The following is a 17,500-nucleotide window of genomic DNA, read 5'->3' on the forward strand; positions in this document are numbered from 1 at the left end:
AGATATATTCTTGTACATAGGAGAAGTATTATAGTAGTTATATTCTTGAACATAGGGGCAGTATTATAGTAGATACATTCTTCTACATAGGGGGCAGTATTATAGTAGATATATCCTTGTACATAGGGGCAGTATTATAGTAGTTATATTCTTGTACATAGGGGGCAGTATTATAGTAGTTATATTCTTGTACATAGGGGGCAGTATTATAGTAGTTCTATTCTTGTACATAGAGGCAGTATTATAGTAGTTATATTCTTGTACATAGGAGCAGTATTATAGTAGATATATTTTTGTATATAGGGGGCAGTATTATGGTAGCTAGATTCTTGTACATAGGGGCAGTATTATAGTAGTTATATTCTTGTACATAGGGGCAGTATTATAGTAGTTATATTCTTGTACATAGGAGCAGTATTATAGTAGTTATATTCTTGTACATAGAGGCAGTATTATAGTAGTTATATTCTTGTACATAGGGGCAGTATTATAGTAGTTATATTCTTGTACATAGGAGCAGTATTATAGTAGTTATATTCTTGTACATAGAGGCAGTATTATAGTAGTTATATTCTTGTACATAGGGGCAGTATTATAGTAGTTATATTCTTGTACATAGGGGCAGTATTATAGTAGTTATATTCTTGTACATAGGGGGCGGTATTATAGTAGTTATATTGTTCTAAATACACAATGTAGTGTTCACATTAGTGTCTATGGAGGTGATGATAACCAGTAGTGACTTATTAAAATTTCCAAACAAGTGTCCAATTTAAGATCCGTGTCTGGTGATACGTGTTGTTCATATGTTATAAGTTTTCAAGTCCAGGTTAAATCATTAAGTCCTGGAAGTTTTCTTGTAGAGGACATGTTGTGGACGCAGGTCCCTGCTTCCCGGGCTTTGGGTGAGAGGTCAGGTCTCCACTGCCCCAGAAGACGAAGAACATGGCTGGATTACTGGAGAATCTCGCCGGGCTTCAGCCTCTCTGATACATATTGAATTTTACAGAGAGCCAACAACAGTGACTTCCAATGACGGTAATCCGCTTGCCCGCGGCTCTGATTGGGAACATTCGTACTGAGAGTCAAAGAGATTAACAACAAAGCTTGGGGAAATTCAATTACACTTAATCCAAACACCAGAAAAATGAACATTGCGTGGAACAGGAACAAATGTTGAAACAGGTGTATCCATTTTAACAAAATAATAATAAAACCGGGGACTGACTTAAGAGCGCAAGACTACCGAGAAGCGCGGTCCACGAGATCCTTCATATTATGACGGTTGTCCTTCAAGATGGAAGACCTAAGGGGAAGGATAATCCTCTGCCAGACTTTCCTGTCCTCTCCAGACCTCCTGGACCCCGTCAAAACTCCTTTACCCCTGTATAAATACCCTTTTACCCACCACACCACACTCCTTTCACTGGGTGGCTCCAGCCCCCAGACTCTGGGGTGCCAACTTCACCAAGACTCCCTTCTCAGGGCAACACTGTCCCCACAATCACTTTTCTGGATACCTGCACCCCCTTGTCTTCCTTCTATTGGTGCTGACATCACCAAGACTTCCTCCTCCAGGTGCCCCTCCCAGACTCTTTTCTCTAGGCACTACCGCCCCCCAGACCCCCATTGTCAAGGAGCCACCGTCTTCTAGACTCCCATTGTCCGGGCGCCACCGTCCCCCAGACTCCCATTGTCCGGGCGCCACCGTCCCCCAGACTCCCATTGTCCGGGCACCACCGTCCCCCAGACTCCCATTGTCCGGGCGCCACCGTCCCCCAGACTCCCATTGTCCGGGCGCCACCGTCCCCCAGACTCCCATTGTCCGGGCGCCACCGTCCCCCAGACTCCCATTGTCCGGGCACCACCGTCCCCCAGACTCCCATTGTCCGGGCGCCACCGTCCCCCAGACTCCCATTGTCCGGGCGCCACCGTCCCCCAGACTCCCATTGTCCAGGCGCCACTGTCCCCCAGATTCCCCTTGTCCAGGCGCCACCGCCCCCAGACTCCCCTTGTCCACACTCTCTTCTCAGAATGCCCTTGTCATCTAGACTCCCTCTCCAGGCGCCACCTTCCCCCAGATTCCCTTCTCTGAACATCCAATCAGATCAGTCAAAAGATGAAAACCCTACTGATCTTACAGGTTATCTGTTTATGTCACCAGTTATCCTAACCTTTGTCTACCTCTTCATGTTGTCTTTCAGTCCCGGAAGTAGTTACTGAGCCATCACTTAGTCATCATGGCCCCTGTGGTCTTCCTCACGCTATGAGCCTCATCCGCTTCTAGGGCAAATAATATTTAATGGACACCCCATGTCATACCGACGCGACCTGGCAAGTTTTTGGCCTCGCGGTACTTACTTCGTGTTCTCTAGCGTCTTCTGCATCCTCTTGGTCATCCTCTCAATGGCTGCCGACCTCTTGTTTTCTGGCAGCAGATCAGTTTTGTTTAAGACGACCACCATCTTGTTGCAAGCGATCTGTCCGATAACCAGACACTCGGCAGACTGGGTTTGCATGCCTTTGGTTACGTCGATGACCAGCATCATGAGATCTATGATCTGGGCACCTGTCCAGAGAGACGGCAAAACGGTAATCGTAGGGGGAAAATACGGTGCAATATATAATCACAGCTAGGACAAGAAATGGGGTGAGAACGGGTCGTGGGGGGGTCATAGATTGTGACATGCTGTGTATCCTTGTGCGTATTTTATTTGGCACTGAGGTCACTGAAAAAGGGTTAAATCGGAATATAAAAAATAAAAATTAACCACGAAGCCGACCAGAAAAAGAATTCTTAGGTCTCGTTCCGGAACTCGCGTTAAGTCTCATTTAGTGCGCGGTTCTCGTGTCTACGGTCAATGGTAGATTTAACGATTGCGTTGAATCTTAGAAACGGGTCAATAAATAAAAATAATAATGATTAAGAAAATCAGCATTTAGTGAATGGCCTCTGGTCTCTCCCATTCAGTGATCTTCTGCCAAATTTCGAGAGAGACGTAGATCATAGAGAATAAAAGATGGAAGACCTGAGTCATGAGGAGATAAGGCTCCGGCAGCATCGGCTTAAGGTTAGCCATTTACTGCTGACCACAGAGATAACCGCCAATACCCGGCCCATTCTCCTGACCCGCTTACAACTTCTCCGAGCTGACAACAGCACTTCAAGGATTACAAGGAAATTAAACCTCAGAGAAAAAAAAAAGCAAAAAAGGGAAATAAAAAAAAAGAGCAAAAGGACAAAAGTGCGGAGGGCAAGGTTATGTTTTGAACAAGAGCACAAAGTAAAAAATACACTTAAAAAGAACTAAAAAGAAACTAAGCAAATTACATAAAGAATTCATTTGTTTTCCATGTTCTATAGCAGAATTGACAAACGAGAACCCAAAATTTGAGTCGAGCTGCTTCGTCCCTTTCCAGTGCACCTTCTCACCTGTGCACAGCTCCATCCTTATTTCATCATAGGTGATATTGCAAAATGTTCTCCGATCTATAAGAATGCAGGGATGTTTAGTTCTGTAGCTTGCGGCTCGTTATTTAGGTTACCGGCCACCACTGCAGTGTAATCAGAGACGGACAGTTTCTAAGCAAGGAACGCGCGCTTGCAGACCATTTGCTATATAGCTTGTAAGCGCTGCTCTGAAGCTCGCGACATCGCTGGATCCGGACACCTTCAGTCTCCCTGACCTGGACGCTCCTCTGAAGCTCGCAACATTGCTGATCTGGACAGCTTCAGTCTCCCAGATACTCCCTCTGAAGCTCGTAACATCACTGGATCAGGACAGCTTCAGTCTCCCCGACACTCCCTTTGATGCTCGAGGCCTCGCTGGATCCGGATAGCTTCAGTATTCTCGAAACTTCCTCTGAATCTCGCAACATCACTGGATCCGGACAGTTTTAGCCTTCCTGACGCTCCTCTGAAACTCGCGACATTGCTGAATACAAACAGCTTTAGTCTCCCCGACACTCCCTCTGTAGCTCGCGACCTCGCTGGATTTGGACAGCTTCAGTCTTCCTGACGCTCCTCTGAAGCTTACGACCACGCTGGATCCGGACAGCTTCAGTCTCGCTGATGCTCCTCTGAAGCTCGCAACCTCGCTGGATCCAGACAGATTCAGTCTCCCTGATGCTCCTCTGAAGCTCGCGACCTCACTGGATCCAGACAGCTTCAATCTCCCTGATGCTCCTCTGAAGCTTCCAACCTTGCTGGATCCAGAGAGCCTAGTCTCCTCGACACTCCCTCTGTAGCTCATGACCTCGCTGGATCCAGAGAGCTTAGTCTCCTCGACACTCCCTCTGTAGCTCATGACCTCGCTGGATCCAGAGAGCTTAGTCTCCTCGACACTCCCTCTGTAGCTCATGACCTCGCTGGATCCAGAGAGCTTAGTCTCCTCGACACTCCCTCTGTAGCTCATGACCTCGCTGGATCCGGACAGCTTAGTCTCCTCGACACTCCCTCTGTAGCTCATGACCTCGCTGGATCCGGACAGCTTCAATCTCCCTGATGCTCCTCTGTAGCTCATGACCTCGCTGGATCCAGAGAGCTTAGTCTCCTCGACACTCCCTCTGTAGCTCATGACCTCGCTGGATCCAGAGAGCTTAGTCTCCTCGACACTCCCTCTGTAGCTCATGACCTCGCTGGATCCAGAGAGCTTAGTCTCCTCGACACTCCCTCTGTAGCTCATGACCTCGCTGGATCCAGACAGATTCAGTCTCCCTGATGCTCCTCTGTAGCTCATGGCCTCGCTGGATCCAGAGAGCTTAGTCTCCTCGACACTCCCTCTGTAGCTCATGACCTCGCTGGATCCAGAGAGCTTAGTCTCCTCGACACTCCCTCTGTAGCTCATGACCTCGCTGGATCCAGAGAGCTTAGTCTCCTCGACACTCCCTCTGTAGCTCATGACCTCGCTGGATCCAGACAGATTCAGTCTCCCTGATGCTCCTCTGAAGCTCGCAACCTCGCTGGATCCGGACAGCTTCAGTCTCCCTGATGCTCCTCTGAAGCTCGCAACCTCGCTGGATCCGGACAGCTTCAGTCTCCCTGATGCTCCTCTGAAGCTCGCGACCTCGCTGGATCCGGACAGCTTCAGTCTCCCTGATGCTCCTCTGAAGCTCGAGACATCGCTTGATCCAGACAGCTTTGGTCTCACTGCTGCGCCTCTCATGCAGTGAAGGAAAAGCTTCTTCTGCTTGAGAAAGTGCACAGCGCAGACCGGCGGAGCGACAATGCTGCTGGATCAAACTGTCAATCATTCAGGACAGACCGCATCCCCCTTGGCAAGCAAGAAACTGGAAAAAGATGAGGGTAAATAACGAACAAATGTTTCGTCAATCCCTTTAAATCCTTGGTGGGTGGGGTATATGATAAAAGGTGCTGCCCAAATATGATACATGGACGTCATCAAGAGTAATATGGAATTACTACAAAGAGCGATCTTGCTCTTAAGAACCTAAAAATAAAAAAAGTGCACCATTATTATGTAAATAGTCCTATTTTACGGATCTACTGGACGATCACCCGGTAATCGGCAGATGAAATCCCTGGCGATCCGATATAAATCACACTGACCACTGCAGGAGAAATGCGGAATTGCACAACGCCCATTAAAATTATATGATCGGCAAAAATTAGGGGCAAAGTCAGGAAATGCTAGAAGCGTTCCTCACCTGTTGGATCCCCGGCTGCACCACCGATGCTGTTCCGTGTTCTCCATCATTTTCTGTATACAGGGTTGCAGCCGTGACATTCTATCACCAACACGTGACCGCTGCAGCCAATCCCATCTCAATGGTCTTGTGCAATCTACAGTGGCATCAACTCTAAGGCCAGTGATTGCCTGCAGTGGTCACTGTTGTAATCAAGATGTCACTATTTTAGCAACAGGGGATTCTATATTGAATCGCATTTGCCACATTTCTCCTGCACCGACCACTGCAGCCAATCCCATCTCAACGCTCTTGTGCAATCTACCTTGGCATCACCTCTAAGCTCAGTGATTGACTGCAGTGGTCACTGTTGTAATCGTGATGTCACTATTTTAGCAACAGGGGATTCTATATTGAATCGCATTTGCCACATTTCTCCTGCACCGACCACTGCAGCCAATCCCATCTCAACGCTCTTGTGCAATCTACCTTGGCATCACCTCTAAGCTCAGTGATTGACTGCAGTGGTCACTGTTGTAATCGTGATGCCGCTACTGTAGTAGCAGGGGTTCTACAGGTAACCACATTTGCCACATTTTGTCCTGCACTGACCACTGCAACCAATCCCATCTCAACGCTCTTGTGCAATCTACCTTGGCATCATCTCTAAGCCCAGTGATTGGCTGCAGTGGTCACATTTTATAGTAGAGATATCACTATTGTAACAGCAGGTTATTCTAAAGGTAATAGCACTTCCCACATTTCTCCTGCACCGACCACTGCAGCCAATGCCATCTCAACGGTCTTGTGTAATCTACCGTGGCATCACCTCTAAGGTCAGTGATTGGCAGCAGTGGTCACTGTTGTAATTGCGATGCCACTACTGTAGCAGCAGGGGATTCTACAGGTAACCACATTTGCCACATTTCTCCTGCACTGACCACTGCAGCCAATCCCATCGCAACGCTCTTGTGCAATCTACCGTGGCATCACCTCTAAAGTAAGTGATTGGCTGCAGTGGTCACATTTTGTAGATATCACTATTGTAGCTGCAGAGGATTCTATAGGTAACACCATTTGCCACATTTCTCCTGCGGTGGCCGCTGTGATAGTAGCCGATCGCCGAGGATTTCAGCTTCTGCTTCCCAGGTGATCCAGTAGATCCATATTATGGGCAATACTTGTGCACTATATTCCTGAACACCCATCGTCTTCTTATTCCGTACACATGTTATTTCCATACCCCGGTTGCATATTTTTGAGCTTATTCTTATGGCTTCAGCTCGCTGTCACGTGACCGGCGTTGGCGCGGTTTTATTAGCGGTACACTGCCGTTAATTTGTGCAGCAAAACAAATTCCAAAACAGAGAAACCACCAGTGATTGGAAGCAGAGGGCTCGGGAAATCCAGCCGAGGCGCTGTTATTGCTTCCCAACTATCCATGACTACCAGCCTTGAAATAAGATAATCCTCCTGATCGGAGAGGGAATTGGGAACAGACCGTGCTCCGCGAGCGAGTGCTGGCGCAGACGCCGGGTGTAATGCTGCTGCATTATCCCAGGATTGCTTTTTTCTCCTTCTTCCATTTTTCTAATGTTCTTCGTGTTATTGTGGCGACTCCTCTATGAGGGAAATCATTGTGGTTTATTGGACTTAGTGATGGTTCATTGGACGCCGGCATTGTGTGATGATGAGCGAACGCCGCACCGAGAATGAAGAGATGAAAACCCGGGATCTGGAAAACAATAAATATATAAGCAACAATTATATATAAAAAAAAAAAAAATGTGCTCAACTCACCCTCCCCAGGTGTGGCGCTGAGTTTCCATCGTTGTTCCCAATGCCTATTACTGTCTTTAGCACTAATGTTTCATGAACAGCGCTGCAGCCAATCTCTGAGCAGCTTGTGATGTCTGTATGCGGAGAGCCACTGAGCTCAGTGATTGGCTGCAGTGCTGTTCATGTGACATCAGCACTGCAAACAATCACAGGCACTGGGAGCAGCGGCAGAGACTCAGAACTGGACCTGAGGAGGGGGGAGTCAAGCACAGGGGTTGTTTTTGCTTTTTTTTTTTAATGAATATATTTATTTTTCTCCAGATTCGGGGTTGTCATCTTTCTTCTTTATCAGCAATGAACCTGGGGAAGGTGAGTCAAGCACAGGTTTTTGGAGTTTTTTTAACTGGTGCTATATAATATATATATCTATATATATCTCTATCTATCTATCTATATACATACACAGTACAGAACAAAAGTTTGGACACACCTTCTCATTCAAAGAGTTTTCTTTATTTTCATGACTCTGAAAATTGTAGATTCACATTGAAGGCATCAAAACTATGAATTACAACATGTGGAATTAAATACTTAACAAAAAAGTGTGAAACAACTGAAAATATGTCTTATATTCTAGGTTCTTCAAAGTAGCCACCTTTTGCTGTGATTACTGCTTTGCACACTCTTGGCATTATCTGGATGAGCTTCAAGAGGTAGTCACCAGAAATGGTTTTCACTTCACAGGTGCGCCCTGTCAGGTTTAATAAGTGGGATTTCTTGCCTTATAAATGGGGTTGGGACCATCAGTTGTGTTGTGCAGAAGTCTGGTGGATACACAGCTGATAGTGCTACTGAATAGACTGTTAGAATTTGTATTATGGCAAGAAAAAAGCAGCTAAGTAAAGAAAACCGAGTGGCCATGATTACTTTAAGAAATGAAGGTCACTCAGTCCGAAAAATTGGGGAAACTTTGAAAGTGTCCCCAAGTGCAGTGGGAAAAACCATCAAACGCTACAAAGAAACTGGCTCACATGAGGACCGCCCCAGGAAAGGAAGACCAAGCGTCAGCTCTGCTGCGGAGGATAAGTTTAGCCGAGTCACCAGCCTCAGAAATCGCAGGTTAACAGCAGCTTAGATTAGAGACCAGGTCAATGCCACACAGAGTTCTAGCAGCAGACACATCTCTGGAACAACCATTAAGAGGAGACTTTGTGCAGCAGGCCTTCATGGTAAAATAGCTGCTAGGAAACCACTGCTAAGGACAGGCAACAAGCAGAAGAGACTTGTTTGGGTGAAAGAACACAAGGAATGGACATTAGACCAGTGGAAATCTGTGCTTTGGTCTGATGAGTCCAAATTTGAGATCTTTGGATCCAACCACCGTGTCTTTGTAGAGAAGGTGAACGGATGCACCCTACATGCCTGGTTCCCACCAGGAAGCATGGTGGAGGAGGTGTGATGGTGTGGGGGTGCTTTGCTGGTGACACTGTTGGGGATTTATTCAAAATTAAAGGCATACAGAACCAGCATGGCTAAAACAGCATCTTGCAGCGGCGTGCTATTCCATCCAGTTTGCGTTTAGTTGGACAATCATTTAGTTTTCAACAGGACAATGACCCCAAACACACCTCCAGGCTGTGTAAGGGCTATTTGACTAAGAGTGATGGGGTGCTACGCCAGATGACCTGGCCTCCACAGTCACCAGACCTGAACCCAATCGAGATGGTTTGGGGTGAGCTGGACCGCAGAGTGAAGGCAAAAGGGCCAACAAGTGCTAAGCATCTCTGGGAACTCCTTCAAGACTGTTGGAAAACCATTTCCGGTGACTACCTCTTGAAGCTCATCAAGAGAATGCCAAGAGTGTGCAAAGCAGTAATCAAAGCAAAAGGGGGATACTTTGAAGAACCTAGAATATAAGACATATTTTCAGTTGTTTCACACTTTTTTGTTAAGTATTTCATTCCACATGTGTTACTTCATAGTTTTGATGCCTTCAATGTGAATCTACAATTTTCAGAGTCATGAAAATAAAGAAAACTCTTTGAGTGAGAAAGTGTGTCCAAACTTTGTCTGTACTGTGTGTGTGTGTGTATATGTATATATATATATTATATATATATATACATATACACACGTGTATATATTATATATACACACATACACATACACAGTGCCTACAAGTAGTATTCAGCACCCTGCAGATTTAGCAGGTTTGATAAGATGCAAATAAGTTAGAGCCTGCAAACTTCAAACAAGAGCAGGATTTATTAACAGATGCATAAATCTTACAAACCAACGAAGGGAATTTTGTTTACTTACCGTAAATTCCTTTTCTTCTAGCTCCAATTGGGAGACCCAGACAATTGGGGTGTATAGGCTATGCCTCCGGAGGCCGCACAAAGTATTACACTAAAAGTGTAAAGCCCCTCCCCTTCAGCCTATACACCCCCCCGTGCTCCCACGGGCTCCTCAGTTTTGGTGCAAAAGCAAGAAGGAGGAAAAAAAATTATAAACTGGTTTAAAGTAAATTCAATCCGAAGGAATATCAGAGAACTGAAACCATTCAACATGAACATCATGTGTACACAAAAAAAAACAGGGGCGGGTGCTGGGTCTCCCAATTGGAGCTAGAAGAAAAGGAATTTACGGTAAGTAAACAAAATTCCCTTCTTCTTTGTCGCTCCATTGGGAGACCCAGACAATTGGGACGTCCAAAAGCAGTCCCTGGGTGGGTAAATAATACCTCATAATAGAGCCGTAACGGCTCCGTCCTACAGGTGGGCAACCGCCGCCTGAAGGACTCGCCTACCTAGGCTGGCATCCGCCGAAGCATAGGTATGCACCTGATAGTGTTTCGTGAAAGTGTGCAGGCTCGACCAGGTAGCCGCCTGACACACCTGTTGAGCCGTAGCCTGGTGCCTCAAAGCCCAGGACGCACCCACGGCTCTGGTAGAATGGGCCTTGAGCCCTGAGGGAAACGGAAGCCCAGCAGAACTGTAAGCTTCGAGAATTGGTTCCTTGATCCACCGAGCCAGGGTTGATTTGGAAGCCTGTGACCCTTTACGCTGGCCGGCGACAAGGACAAAGAGTGCATCCGAGCGGCGCAGGGGCGCCGTACGAGAAATGTAGAGTCTGAGTGCTCTCACCAGATCTAAGAAGTGCAAATCCTTTTCACATTGGTGAATTGGATGAGGGCAAAAAGAGGGTAAGGAGATATCCTGATTGAGATGAAAAGGGGATACCACCTTAGGTAAAAATTCCGGAACCGGACGCAGAACCACCTTGTCCTGGTGAAACACCAGGAAAGGAGCTTTGCATGACAATGCTGCTAGCTCAGACACTCTCCGAAGTGAAGTGACTGCTACTTCCTAGCCTGTCTCATAGTGGCAATGACCTCTTGAGATAATCCTGAAGACGCTAAGATCCAGGACTCAATGGCCACACAGTCAGGTTGAGGGCCGCAGAATTCAGATGGAAAAAACGGCCTTTGAGACAGCAAGTCTGGTCGGTCTGGTAGTGCCCACGGTTGGCCGACCGTGAGATGCCACCGATCCGGGTACCACGACCTCCTCGGCCAGTCTGGAGCGACGAGGATGGCGCGGCGGCAGTCGGTCCTGATCTTGCGTAACACTCTGGGCAACAGTGCCAGCGGAGGAAACACATAAGGGAGTTGAAACTGCGACCAATCCTGAACTAAGGCGTCTGCCGCCAGAGCTCTGTGATCGTGAGAACGTGCCATGAATGCCGTGACCTTGTTGTTGTGCCGGGACGCCATTAGGTCGACGTCCGGCATCCCCCAGCGGCAACAGATCTCCTGAAACACGTCCGGGTGAAGGGACCATTCCCCTGCGTCCATGCCCTGGCGACTGAGAAAATCTGCTTCCCAGTTTTCCACGCCCGGGATGTGAACTGCGGAGATGGTGGAGGTCGTGGCTTCCACCCACATCAAAATCCACCGGACCTCCTGGAAGGCTTGCCGACTGCGTGTTCCTCATTGGTGGTTGATGTAAGCCACCGCTGTGGAGTTGTCCGACTGAATTCGGATCTGCTTGCCTTCCAGCCACTGCTGGAACGCTTTTAGGGCTAGATACACTGCCCTGATCTCCAGAACATTGATCTGAAGTGAGGACTCTTGCCGAGTCCACGTACCCTGAGCCCTGTGGTGGAGAAAAACTGCTCCCCACCCTGACAGACTCGCGTCCGTCGTGACCACCGCCCAGGATGGGGGTAGGAAGGATTTCCCCTTCGATAATGAAGTGGGATGAAGCCACCACCGAAGGGAAGCTTTGGTTGCCTGAGAGAGGGAGACGTTCCTGTCGAGGGACGTCGGCTTCCTGTCCCATTTGCGTAGGATGTCCCATTGAAGAGGACGCAGGTGAAACTGCGCGAACGGGACTGCCTCCATTGCTGCCACCATCTTCCCCAGGAAGTGCATGAGGCGCCTCAAGGGGTGTGATTGACCTTGAAGGAGAGATTGCACCCCCTTCTGCAGTGAGCGCTGCTTGTTCAGCGGAAGCTTCACTATCGCTGAGAGGGTATGAAACTCCATGCCAAGATATGCCAGCGATTGGGCCGGTGTCAGATTTGACTTTGGAAAATTGATGATCCACCCGAAACTCTGGAGAGTCTCCAGAGTCGCGGTGAGGCTGTGCTGGCATGCCTCTTGAGAGGGAGCCTTGACCAGCAGATCGTCTAAGTAAGGGATCACCGAGTGACCCTGAGAGTGGAGGACCGCAACTACTGCAGTCATGGCCTTGGTGAAAACCCGTGGGGCTGTCGCCAGGCAGAACGGCAGTGCCACGAACTGCAGGTGTTCGTCTCCTATGGCGAAGCGCAGGAAGCGCTGATGCTCTGGAGCAATCGGTACGTGGAGATAAGCATCTTTGATATCGATCGATGCAAGGAAATCTCCTTGGGACATTGAGGCGATGACGGAGCGGAGGGATTCCATCCGGAACCGCCTGGTCTTTACGTGTTTGTTGAGCAGTTTTAGGTCCAGGACAGGACGGAAAGACCCGTCCTCCTTTGGAACCACAAACAGGTTGGAGTAAAAACCGTGACCCTGTTGCTGAAGCGGAACAGGGACCACCACTCCTTCTGTCTTCAGAGTGCCCAGCTCCTGCAGAAGAGCATCGGCTCGCTCGGGAGGCGGAGATGTTCTGAAAAATCGAGTGGGAGGACGAGAGCCGAACTCTATCCTGTAACCGTGAGACAGAATGTCTCTGACTTAGACCGCCATGGATCGGAGTTCCTCTGATCCTTCTGAGGCCTTTTGTACGAGGATAATTGGGACCTGCCCGCACCCCGAAAGGACCGAAACCTCGACTGTCCCCTCCTCTGTTGGGGTAATTTTGGTTTGGCCTGGGGTAAGGATGTTTCCTTTCCCATGGATTGTTTGATGATTTCATCCAGCCTCTCACCAAACAAACGGTCGCCAGAAAATGGCAAACCGGTTAAGCACTTTTTGGAAGCCGAATCTGCCTTCCATTCCCGTAGCCACAAGGCTCTGCGTATTGCCACCGAATTGTCGGCTGCAACCGCCGTAGGCTCGCAGAGTCCAGGACAGCATTAATAGCGTAGGACAAAAAAAACCGACGTTTGAGAAGTTATGGACGCCACTTGCGGCGCAGACGTACGTGTGAGTGCGTCAATTTGCGCTTGACCCGCTGTAATAGCTTGGAGTGCCCATACGGCTGCGAATGCTGGAGCAAAAGACGCGCCGATAGCTTCATAGATGGATTTCAACTAGAGCTCCATCTGTCTGTCAGTGGCATCCTTGAGTGAAGCCCCATCTTCAACAGCAACTATGGATCTAGCCGCCAGTCTGGAGATTGGAGGATCCACCTTGGGACACTGAGTCCCGCCCTTGACCACGTCCGGGGGGAAGGGATAACGTGTATCCTTAAGGCGCTTGGAAAAAACGCTTATCTGGAAAAACTCGCTATTTCTGGACTGTCTCTCTGAAGTCGGAGTGATCCAGAAACATACTCGTTGTACGCTTGGGGAACCTGAAACGGAATTTCTCCTGCTGAGAGGCTGACTCCTCCACTGGAGGAGCCGAGGGAGAAATATCCAACATTTGATGTATGGACGCGATAAGATCATTCACTATGGCGTCACCATCAGAAGTATCAAGGTTGAGAGCGGCCTCAGGATCCGAATCCTTATCAGCTACCTCCGCTTCATCATACAGAGAGTCCTCTCTTGTGGGTGCCATGCTGTTGTCTCCCCTGAGCAACACAATAGGATATATAGCCAGAAATCCACCGTGCACCATACAGTGTAAAGTATAGCCTATAAACATATAATCTATAATTACACTTCTGCACAAGTGGGGCCAGCACCTCAGGTGCTGATTACCGCCCGCTTAAAGCGGTTGTGTGGCCACCAGCATCCCTGCCTGGGTCCCCCAGAGCTTGTCTCCCCTCTGCAGCGTCAGGGGAGCTGACAGGAATGGCTGCCGGCGTCCTGAGGAGAGGAGGGAGCCGTGGGCGTGACCCAGAAAGTGCGGGAACTGGTGCCCCACTGTGCACAGTGAGGGGGGTGGAGTATGCAAAGCATGCTCCAGCCCTCAGTGCTGCCGTCCTGTACAGCGTCACGCCCTTCACCTGACTGGCAGGGCTGGGGGCGGGAAGAAAAAGAGACTAGGCCGCAAAAGCCGGGGACTCGAGTTATAAGCGCGGCCGCCGTATAAGCGCGGTCGGCGCGGAAGTCCCCGGCGCACTAACAGTCCAAGCCGCGCCGCAGTGATAACAATGGCAGCGGCGGTCAGCGCGGCAGTCCCCATACACTAACACTCAGCGACGCTGCAGTGTGTAATGGCACAAACGCAGTCAGCGCCGCGGTCCCCGGTGCACTAGCACACCCAGCAATGCTGGAGTGTTGCTGTGCGCGGTCCCCACGGGGACACAGAGTACCTCAAAGTAGCAGGGCCATGTCCCTGAACGATACTCGGCTCCTATCCAGCAGAGTCCTCAGGAGCTGTGGATGGAGCACGGTCTCATGTGCCTGGAGACCGATAGGATCCCACTTCACCCAGAGCCCTAAGGGGGATGGGGAAGGAAAACAGCATGTGGGCTCCAGCCTCCGTACCCGCAATGGATACCTCAACCTTAACAACACCGCCGACAAGAGTGGGGTGAGAAGGGAGCATGCTGGGGGACCTGTTATGGGCCCTCTTTTCTTCCATCCGACATAGTCAGCAGCTGCTGCTGACCAATCTGTGGAGCTGTGCGTGCATGTCTGCCTCCTTCGCACAAAGCAAAAAACTGAGGAGCCCGTGGGAGCACGGGGGGTGTATAGGCAGAAGGGGAGGGGCTTTACACTTTTAGTGTAATACTTTGTGCGGCCTCCGGAGGCATAGCCTATACACCCCAATGGTCTGGGTCTCCCAATGGAGCGACAAAGAAAAGTTATGTTGCTCAGTTAAATTTTAATAAATTTTCAACATAAAAGTGTGGGTCAATTATTATTCAACCCCTAGGTTTAATATTTTGTAGAATAACCCTTGTTTGCAATTACAGCTAATAATCGTCTTTTATAAGACCTGATCAGGCCGGCACAGGTCTCTGGAGTTATCTTGGCCCACTCCTCCATGCAGATCTTCTCCAAGTTATCTAGGTTCTTTAGGTGTCTCATGTGGACTTTAATCTTGAGCTCCTTCCACAAGTTTTCAATTGGGTTAAGGTCAGGAGACTGACTAGGCCACTGCAACACCTTGATTTTTTCCCTCTTGAACCAAGCCTTGGTTTTCTTGGCTGTGTGCTTTGGGTCGTTGTCTTGTTGGAAGATGAAATGACGACCCATCTTAAGATCCTTGATGGAGGAGCGGAGGTTCTTGGCCAAAATCTCCAGGTAGGCTGTGCTATCCATCTTCCCATGGATGCGGACCAGATGGCCAGGCCCCTTGGCTGAGAAACAGCCCCACAGCATGATGCTGCCACCACCATGCTTGACTGTAGGGATGGTATTCTTGGGGTCATATGCAGTGCCATCCAGTCTCCAAACGTCACGTGTGTGGTTGGCACCAAAGATCTCGATCTTGGTCTCATCAGACCAGAGAACCTTGAACCAGTCTGTCTCAGAGTCCTCCAAGTGATCATGAGCAAACTGTAGACGAGCCTTGACATGACGCTTTGAAAGTAAAGGTACCTTACGGGCTCGTCTGGAACGGAGACCATTGCGGTGGAGTACGTTACTTATGGTATTGACTGAAACCAATGTCCCCACTGCCATGAGATCTTCCCGGAGCTCCTTCCTTGTTGTCCTTGGGTTAGCCTTGACTCTTCGGACAAGCCTGGCCTCGGCACGGGTGGAAACTTTCAAAGGCTGTCCAGGCCGTAGAAGGCTAACAGTAGTTCCATAAGCCTTCCACTTCCGGATGATGCTCCCAACAGTGGAGACAGGTAGGCCCAACTCCTTGGAAAGGGTTTTGTACCCCTTGCCAGCCTTGTGACCCTCCACGATCTTGTCTCTGATGGCCTTGGAATGCTCCTTTGTCTTTCCCATGTTGACCAAGTATGAGTGCTGTTCACAAGTTTGGGGAGGGTCTTAATTAGTCAGAAAAGGCTGGAAAAAGAGATAATTAATCCAAACATGTGAAGCTCATTGTTCTTTGTGCCTGAAATACTTCTTAATACTTTAGGGGAACCAAACAGAATTCTGGTGGTTTGAGGGGTTGAATAATAAATGACCCTCTGAATAAACTTTTCACAATTTAAAAAAAAAAAGAAAAAAAGAAATCACATTCTTTTTTGCTGCATTTCACACTTCCAGGCTGATCTACAGTCCAAATGTCACAATGCCAAGTTAATTCCGAATGTGTAGACCTGCTAAGTCTGCAGGGGGTTGAATACTACTTGTAGGCACTGTATGTATATATATATATATATATATATATATATATATATATATATATATATATATATATATATATATATATATATATATATATATATATATATATATATATAATTGCCTTATTCTGTCTGTCTGTCTGTCTTGCTCCAAAATTGTGTCCTTACGGTGACAAACAGCGGATTGGCCGCTGGCCTCGCCATGGCCCCGCCCCCCCCCGCACGGATTGGCCGCTCGCCTCGGCTCCTCCCCCCGCACGGATTGGCCGCTCGCCTCGGGTCCGCCCCCCCCGCATGGATTGGCCATGTCCTTACGGTGACAAACACGGATTGGCCGCTGGGTTCGCCATGGCCCCGCCCCCCCGCACGGATTGGCCGCTCGGCCTCACGGATTGGCCGCTCGCCTCGGCCCCCCGCACGGATTGGCCGCTCGCCCAGGCTCCGCCCCCCACACGGAATGGCCTCTTGCCCTGAGGTGAGCGTATCAAGCTCCTGCAGCGGCGGAACACACACACACGCACACACATAAGAACAGACACACACACACATCAGATCACACTCACTCTCACACACACCTCACACACACATCAGATCGCATCCACATACTCACAACATCCCGTGATATCGCTTGCTTCTCGGCGGCGATACTGTGCAGTGACCTTCCAGGACCTGCCGGAGGATCACATGGCCGGAAGCATGTGGTATCTCCGGATGTTGTGATTGTGTCAGCGCGTATGTGCAATATCGTCAATGTGTGTGTGTGTGTGTGTGTATGCGATCGGATCTGTGAGTGTCGGCAGAGGAGCACGGCGTGCAGCACAGCTGCTGGGACCGCCCACCGGTGGGCACAGGGAGAAGTGGGGTGTGTGTGTGTGAGTGTATGCGATCAGGTGTGCGTGTTTACTGTCTGATGTTGGACTGTGGAGCACGATGGGGGGTGCGCAGCATGGGGGATGGAGCACGATGGGGGGTGCGCAGCATGGGGGATGGAGCACGTTTGGGAGTGCGCAGCTTGGGGGATAGAGCACGATGGGGAGTGCGCAGCATGGGGGATGGAGCATGATGGGGAATGCGCAGCATGGGTGATGGAGCACGATGGGGAGTGCGCAGAATGGGGGATGGAGCACGATGGGGGGTGCGCAGCTTGGGGGATGGAGCACGATGGGGAATGCGCAACATGGTGGATGGGGCACGATGGGGAATGCGCAGCATGGGGGATG

At 49.3% G+C, this 17,500-nt stretch overlaps 1 protein-coding gene across 1 annotated transcript in view; it reads right to left on the reverse strand.

Annotated features, from left to right (window-relative positions):
- EEFSEC (eukaryotic elongation factor, selenocysteine-tRNA specific) overlaps window positions 1-17,500 on the reverse strand; it is a 202,818-nt gene that overhangs the window by 159,807 nt on the left and 25,511 nt on the right. Inside the window, exon 2 of the mRNA XM_075321509.1 lies at window positions 2,362-2,569. Coding sequence (XP_075177624.1) covers window positions 2,362-2,569 — 208 coding nt within the window. The remainder of the gene's footprint in view (window positions 1-2,361; window positions 2,570-17,500) is intronic.

This window comes from Anomaloglossus baeobatrachus, chromosome 8 (assembly GCF_048569485.1).
Source record: "Anomaloglossus baeobatrachus isolate aAnoBae1 chromosome 8, aAnoBae1.hap1, whole genome shotgun sequence".
NCBI lineage: Eukaryota > Metazoa > Chordata > Amphibia > Anura > Aromobatidae > Anomaloglossus > Anomaloglossus baeobatrachus.